This window comes from Beta vulgaris, chromosome 9 (assembly GCF_026745355.1).
Source record: "Beta vulgaris subsp. vulgaris cultivar EL10 chromosome 9, EL10.2, whole genome shotgun sequence".
In the NCBI taxonomy this organism is placed as follows: Eukaryota; Viridiplantae; Streptophyta; class Magnoliopsida; order Caryophyllales; family Amaranthaceae; genus Beta; species Beta vulgaris.
In genome coordinates, this window is record NC_079210.1 from 55,504,225 (window position 1) to 55,512,136 (window position 7,912).

The window sequence follows — 7,912 nt, forward strand, 5'->3', positions numbered from 1 at the left end:
GTTCACAATTTACACGCTCCAATCAACTGGGGGGGGGGTATTATGACTCATATATTATGTGTATTAAGAATAGATTATTATTCTTAGTTTGTGTTGAAGTAAGACTCTTGTCCTTAGGAGGTATACATATATTTTGATGATGAATGAGAAAGATGACACAACTTAAACCTAATTTAACATAACTGTTATGCAGTTTGTTAGATCAATTTTATTCTTTTTAAGTTTTATTTTTAAACTAATAGAGTGGTAAGTGTTGCAATTTTCTTTTCTAGTTAGGATATATTGATAAAAAAAGGTGGACGCCAAAGTTTTCAAGAGTTTTCATATATAATAGAGATTTGACAAAGGTTTTAGTTCACGGTTTATAATAATTCAAATTATAAACACATACGAGTTTGTAGGTCTTTTTAGTCTTGTACACTGTAATCTATTGTTACAAACTAACAATAGCACAGAAAATAAAATAAACACTCCATACAAATGAGCAAAGAATTAAGGTAATCAAAACTCATTTATTCCGACTAATTTTAATTTCTTAGCTTGCTCCACGATTGATATGTTTATCACATAAGAAATTGAAAATATGTTCTTATGTATAAAGTAACCCTAAATTACTATAAAAGAACCGGATTATTAATGATATAAATTATGCTACATCAAAAAGTTTCATAGATGAGTCAAACCTTGTTTTTTTTTGGACTTATTTTTCAGTTCATTTTAGTTAGGTTGCTCTCTGTAATTCAGTTTATCTTAGCTTTTTTTTTTTACAGCAAATACATAAGAAGTCATAAAAGCATATCATTTTTTTAACTATAAAAAGGTGAAATTTAACCATGATTAAATTATATAAAATATTAGGTGATGTATTTAGCTTTTCTTTGTGTTGTGGAGTATTTAGCACACCTCTAAAAAAACAGTCCAAAAAATGGGTAAACTAATAAAAACTAGAGGGAATAATTTAGAAAAACAAGTATTGTAGTACCCAACTTCCTTTTTTAGATCCCATTCTTTGTCGAAACAAAGAAAAATATATTACCCATATCCAACTTATTTCATCCAAATATAGCTCTTCTACAGTTTCTCAACCCTTAAACACCTAAATTGAACTTACATTTTTATTGTACTAGTATGAATTAGAAATAATTGATCCTAATAATACAACCTTTCATTGATTATTAATTTTTAATAAATCAACCTTTCATTGATTAGTTTTTAATAAATCAACCTTTCATTGATTAGTTTTTAATAAATTAACCTTTCAATTATTTTTGAATTATGCAATTTTTATACCCTATTTACTTTTAGTAAGTCAAATTGACCTAGAATCGTAGAAAACATTAACTTTTTACCAAATAAGTAGGGCATGGAGAGAAGGAAAAATTAGACAAGCTGGGAGATGTGACTTACCAAACAATGTCGTTATCAACATATCAAAGCTTATTAAAAGTAAAAAAAAAAAAAAACCTAAATAAAATATGGCATTATTCAAAAATAATTAAAAGATTGACTTATTAAAAATTAATCATTAAAAGATTGTATTATTAAAATAAATTATTTCATATGAATTACTATATGTACATTTCTTATAATCTCGCTATTTTAATATAAATTTATAAAACATTCAATGCAGTGGATAATTCACCAAGTAAAGATTGAAGATTACTCAGTTGATTTCCTAAGCATCATTAATGCGTATCTCTAATAAGTACTTCCTATTACTTACTAAATAATGATGTTTTTCCCCTGGAATAAAAATCTCACTAGTATTATTTACATCTAAGTGATCTAACATTCTAACCTCTATAATAATGACTATAAGTGTCAATATTAGGTTTGAATTTGTAGGAACCAATACAAATTACAAACCATCAAATCCAAATCACCCCCAAATGACAATAATATACAGCAAGACTGTACTTAATTTTATTTAATCATGGTTGGAGTAGGTTAAAAAGGATGGTATACAGTCATTTCATCCTCCTTTTCTCCCCAAAATTAAAGTAACAAGTTGAAAAAAAGAAAAAAAATACTCAAGTAGATACAAAAATAGTACTCCTCCCTAGACCTATTTTAGTGGTGACCCACTTCCACCGAGGTCAAAACCCCCCAAAAGTCCAAAGTTTTGCCCCCAAAAATCCTCACTTGACCCCACTCCATGTTTTCTCTCTTCTTTCTTCACAATTCATCACATGCATCTAAAGTTGCATTTCACAACCCTTCTAATATCCTTCATCATTTCATGTTTCTATTCTCTCTTTTTCCTCTCCATGCATGCATGCATGCATTCCATGCATATGGTACCATACACAATATATAGATCAATATTAGCACACATACATGAACAAAAAATTATGCAGGGAAAGAATTTATAACCATATAATATAAGTTCTACTATTATATGATATAAATATGTCCCCAATTTTTTTTTTTGTTGAGTATATAGTCTTCAAGAGGAACGTACGTACGAGAAGAAGGATCTCTTAGTTTGGAACAGAATTATAGAAATGGCGGGCGTAGGGCGTTCCTATGGCCAGGCTAGGCTCAACGAGGGGTGGCGACGAGGTCGACGAATACTCTAGATAGAGAAGGCAGCTGCAGCGGCATTGGCTGCTCGTGAACTCTAGTCTTCTTCCTAGTTAACACTGGAGAAGACGATACTGAGGATGAGAGTGAAGAGGATGATGTTACCGTCATAGTATTAGCTGCGTCCCATGAATCATTGGAGCTGTCACAGCTAAGGTAGTATGCATCCATTACTCCACTTGGACTACTTGGAATAATATCACTGCTTGAAGTAGAAGAAGAAGTAGGAGGGAAATTATTCATCATCATCATTTCGTCAAATGATCTCTTTGAATTACAATTTTTGTCACTTTTGTTGCCATCTGATGATTTCTCCACGATCAGTTGATAACAATCATTCACCTTGTCCTGCATTATTGTAAGATCAGAAACAAAGTTAATTATATATTGTAATTATAGATCAAAAGAATTTATGATAATGTAGGTATAAACTCTTAAGCCATAAGTGTAGCGCTCAAACTTGGCACCGTGTACTACTGGCATTGTGCGTGATTTGCAGTCTCAATTACTACCTTCGTGTTCTATTGTTGTTCCTATTTGAAATTTGTTGGTGAGATTAAATTGGTCATATATAGTAGAAAGAATTTTGAAAAAGGAGAGTATTTATCAATTTCATTAGGTAGATTTTAGTTTATTATTGTTGTTGCCAAACATATAAATTCTTAACTTTATTATAAAGACCCCATAACATCATTGCCGTTACTTATTTTTTGAAAATATAATGAAATAAATAAAAAAACTTTTAACCAATCTAATACACATCTTTGTTACTTAATATTTTGAAAATATAAATATATTAATATAGATCTATTGAGATCACACATAAGTATTATTAATATATTGGTGACATTCTAGAATGAATATTTTGATTACTTGACCATGACATTGTCACGTAAAAAATAAATAAGAGGGGTAGTACTGACAATATATAATGCTGAAGATCAATTAAATTTCTTGAGGCTAAAGTTAGTGATAGATTTAAAATTCTTGAGAATAGTTGAAATCAAGAGATAGTTTTGGCCTCTAGTGTTTACTCTACTTGGAAAAAACAATGTCTTTTAAAGTGACTAATTGGAGTTTTTAACAATAAGAGGTGTTTCAAGGAACGAGAGATGGAGCGTCGTCTCGATCGCCTTTACCTCAAACTATTACTTTGCGCATTTCGAAGAGTCTTCCTTTTGAACATTTGGTTAATATTTGAAGTTTTCTCTTTTAAGCAATGTATGATAATCTTGAGAATATAGAGTTGATGTCAAGAAAAGATAAAAATAGATAAATAAAGAGTTGTTTCCAGCTAGGGTGAATTTGTGTTTTCACCAAAATAAATTGAACAAATTTTTTACAAAGAAACGATGCAAGTAGTTTCTTATGTACTAAAACACCTAGATTGAACAACAAACTATTATTGAATAATTTCGCTCATGTATGGTAACTCTTGTGGAGTAACAATAGTTGTGCATCTTAAGTAGGAATGATAGAAATCGAGTAGATTATTAATTTTGTATGTACAACCAAGGCTTCGTTCTTTTGAAATGAGATAATCTGAATGGAACTAAACTGAAATGAACTTAACTAAAAATAAGTCCAAAAGAACAAGGTCCAAATAATATCACAGATTTAAGAAAGTTGTGATTCTGATTGAAGGAGATTGAAATGATGATATAAATTATATACTCCCTCTATTTTTGTTTTAGAGGGTACATTTTCTTTAGATGATTGTGTTTTTTTCATTGCTACATTTTTCTTTAAATGAACTTATAATAGTATAATAACTCGTTACAAGTAAGTTCCAAAAATCAGTTTCAATAATTCAAAGAAGTCAAGGATGAGGAGCTAGCTCATGTGGTAGAGCACTCCCCTCTGATCTCTGAGGTCAGGGGTTCGATCCTTACCCCTAGCATTATGTTGGGGTATTTCCTTCGCATGCTTTGCATGCTTTACCAGCCAATGTGCTGGTAGTTCCTACAAGGCTAGTAGCCTTGGTAGGGGTTAGCCCTTGGGTTAACTTAATTTCCCAATCAAAAAAAAAAAAAAAATAATTCAAAGAAGTCTAAAGTAAGACAAAGTCAATTTAATGAAACCACAGCTTTAAAGATAAAAGAAAAGACAGAAAATTAATGACCAAGTGTACCAAAATCATGTGATACACAACATATTGAAGACCTAAAGAATATCGTGAGATGATAATACTACATTTTCGTATAAATGTATTTCAACACAGTATATACGAGTACATTACTTGAGGAATGAAGTACTCCCACATAACTTAAATGAATGAAATTGACCAAACTACCCTTAATTACAAAGGACTAAATATTGTACAAAATATTCTAGGACAATGACACATCATCATATCTCCCATACCATGAACTTTTTGGTTTATTGATGGGTGAATCGAAATATAGCTGTTAACTTAGATCTCTGACCAACCCATCAAAGTCTATTATATTATGGTCCCATTGACCACTACTTAATTACTAATTACTACTCTAATTAGCAACTTCCTTAAATTAGGGAAAATTAGATTAAATTAAAATTAGATCTCAAGAAATTAAGTAGAGAAATATACTTCCTCCGTTTCTAAATAAGTGCAACATTTGCATAGTATTTACTATTCACAGTTTAAACTTTAATTAGCTTTGGTGATTTACATTTTAGGAAAAACTTAGTCTTGTGGGATCTTGTTAGATTCGTCTGAATGTGCTTTAAATGGAAATAAAATATTGAATCAAGCATTTATTACCTCAGTTAATATGAAAATGTGTCTTGAATTCTTAAATTGTTTCCATTTAAAGAAATGTATTTAATGCTTATATGTAGCCCTAAGGGCTACATATAACATTACCCTTTTTTTAATATCAATTTTTTATAATTTTTACTTATTGCTAATTGAAGATATTAATGGTTAAAATAATGCATTGGCAAATGAAAACAAGAAGTGTTACACTTATTTAGAAACAGAGGAAGTATATAAAAAAAATAACTAACCTTGCTGATATTAAGCACACCCAGAAGCTGATTCTGGTAATCAACTGGGTTGGAAGGCTCAATTTGGTCAATGACATGCATCATTGTTGCAGTAGCCAACACTGATGGTACAAAACTCATAAATCTCCAATCTACATTTCATCATCAACCAACCAATCATTAACAATTATCCAATTTTTAACTAAAAAAAGAAAATATCAAGACAATTGATGAGAAATGCAAACTAGCTAGCTACCCAAAGTAAATTTTAGTTTTGTCTTAAGATAATTATCACGTGTAACTTTGACCGATAATATACCAACTAATCGAGAAAAGATGTTTCAACACATATGGAGTACAATATACAAATTATGCTATATTTTTGCTCAATTGCTCATTTAATAAAAAAAAAACAAAATATCAAGACAATTGATGAGAAACACAAACTAGCTAGCTACCCAAAGTAAATTTTAGTTTTGTCTTAAAATAATTATCACGTATAACTTTGACCGATAATATGACAACTAATCCAGAAAAGATGTTTCAACACATATAGAGTACACAAATTATGCTATATTTTTGCTCAATCACTCATTTACTATAATGTATATTGAACATCCTAAGTACTATAGTAATAAAAATGGTAAGACTTTTCTAATAAGCAAGCACATTTATAAAAATGTATAGATTTACAATATTAACCTTACAAGTGTACTAATAAAGAGTGCAAATAATACAAGATTTACACATCTAGAAAGTCATACTGCTAAACTAACAGGATAACAACAAAAAATGGTTTATGCTTTACTACTACTACTCACATAAAAGTGACATTATAGTAATAGTACTAGTAACTGATAATAATAATATCATTACATCACATATCAATGCTCTGTTTTTTTTTTTTTGCTTACCAGATAGGAGAGAGAGTAAGAGTCCTTCACATCTCCTAAGAAACTCCCAATGGAGATGATTCTTCAATCCTAGCCGTCTGATTATATGATCAAAAAATGAAAGTGGAGTCACTGGATTCATCTTCCATTCTAATGTAGTCAGCACCAATAACTCCATTTTCTGAACTGTTTTTGCTTCGAACATATATTTCCCACTTTCCACCTTCATATTCAAATTTAACAAAAACCCAGAAAAATTAAACAAAAACCCAGTAAAATTAAACAAAAACCCATAAAAATGAAACAAAAAAAATACGTACTTGAAGATCTAAGAGAAGAGGGACATAAGTTTCTTCAACTTTAGCAGCAAGAGAGAGACAAGTAACAGCAGCAAGCTGAAACACCCATGGTTTATCTTTTTGAAAATGGAAACTTGATAAATATTTATCAAGATAATTAACAGCAAGAACACAAGTTAAGGTACAAAACCCATAATAGGAATTGACCTTTAAAATCCATTCAACTGCTTCTTTTCTTAAAGAAGAAAGTGAAATATCAAAACTACCCATTTCAAATCTCCCCTCTGTTTCTTTAAAAAACAGAGATTGAAGTTCTTCATCTTCCCAGAACAAATCTTGTTCTAACAACAAAAGTGGAAGTAATCCACTGCCACCACCACCACCACCATTGTTGTTTCTTTCAAAGCTTCGAATTTCTTCATCATTATCATTTTCATCTTCATCTTCCCATTTCTCTTCTTCACAGTACAAAGCATCCAACACAGAAAATGGGTTTTGTTCCTGGAATTCTTGAGAAGGTGACATTTTTAATGTTTTCTTAGATTTTAGATGAAGAAATTGAAGATGGGTTGATGTTTTTTTTGTGTTTTTTGTTGATGTTATACTGTTTGTAGTTTTATGAAGTCATGGTTATAGTAGAATAGAAGTGAAGGATTTAACAAGTCCTTAGAAAAGCTTCCTCATTGATGCAACCTCTCTTGTCTCTCTCTCCTAAAGTGGAGCAGAGGAGAGAGATTGATGTGTGAAAATTTTATCAAATGTGAAAAGAGAAAAAAAAAATACTAAGGTGAAATGAAATGTTGAGAGGAAGAAGAGGGAAAGATGAGATTTTATCAGAGAAGTAAGGAGAGATCACGCTTGTCCTTTTTTTATACAAGATGAGATTTTGGAGCCAGTTTTTTTTTTTTTTTTTTTCTTTTGGGAATTTTAGTAAAAAAAAATAATGTTATGCTTTCGGTGGTAAGTGTGCGAGTATATAGGAGTAATAGGAGTGTATATATGTATAATATGATATGGTGTGAGTTATATTTTGGGTTTGAGAAAATGTAAGTGACAAAAATTTGAAAAATAAAAGAGAGAGGCACACAAAACGAAAATGGACCCCCTATGAAAATAACATGTAGAGGAAGACGAAAAAGAGGAGGGGCGACACTGCTCGAGGATGAAAGA

The 7,912-nt window shown here is 30.5% G+C and overlaps 1 protein-coding gene across 1 annotated transcript; it reads right to left on the minus strand.

Moving 5' to 3' along the window:
* Positions 1–1,890: 1,890 nt before the first annotated feature.
* On the minus strand, positions 1,891–7,669 carry LOC104904975 (cyclin-D3-1). Its single transcript, XM_010693412.4, has 4 exons — positions 6,764–7,669; positions 6,465–6,666; positions 5,572–5,702; positions 1,891–2,931 (listed from the first exon to the last, which is right to left on the minus strand). The coding sequence occupies exons 1-4, from the start codon at positions 7,265–7,267 to the stop codon at positions 2,542–2,544; spliced, it is 1,227 nt and encodes a 408-aa protein (XP_010691714.1). The 5' UTR covers positions 7,268–7,669; the 3' UTR covers positions 1,891–2,541.
* Positions 7,670–7,912: the final 243 nt, after the last annotated feature.

What these genes read in the sequence shown, in the direction of transcription:
- LOC104904975 (XM_010693412.4), bottom strand. Translation starts at nt 7,267, where the DNA reads ATGTCACCTTCTCAAGAATTCCAGGAACAAAACCCATTTTCTGTGTTG. An exon ending in CTTACTCTCTCTCCTATCTG is followed by an intron (nt 5,703 to 6,464) that starts GTAAGCAAAAAA and finishes GATGAAATGTAG; the next exon opens with ATTGGAGATTTATGAGTTTT. An exon ending in GTGTGCTTAATATCAGCAAG is followed by an intron (nt 2,932 to 5,571) that starts GTTAGTTATTTT and finishes ACAATAATGCAG; the next exon opens with GACAAGGTGAATGATTGTTA.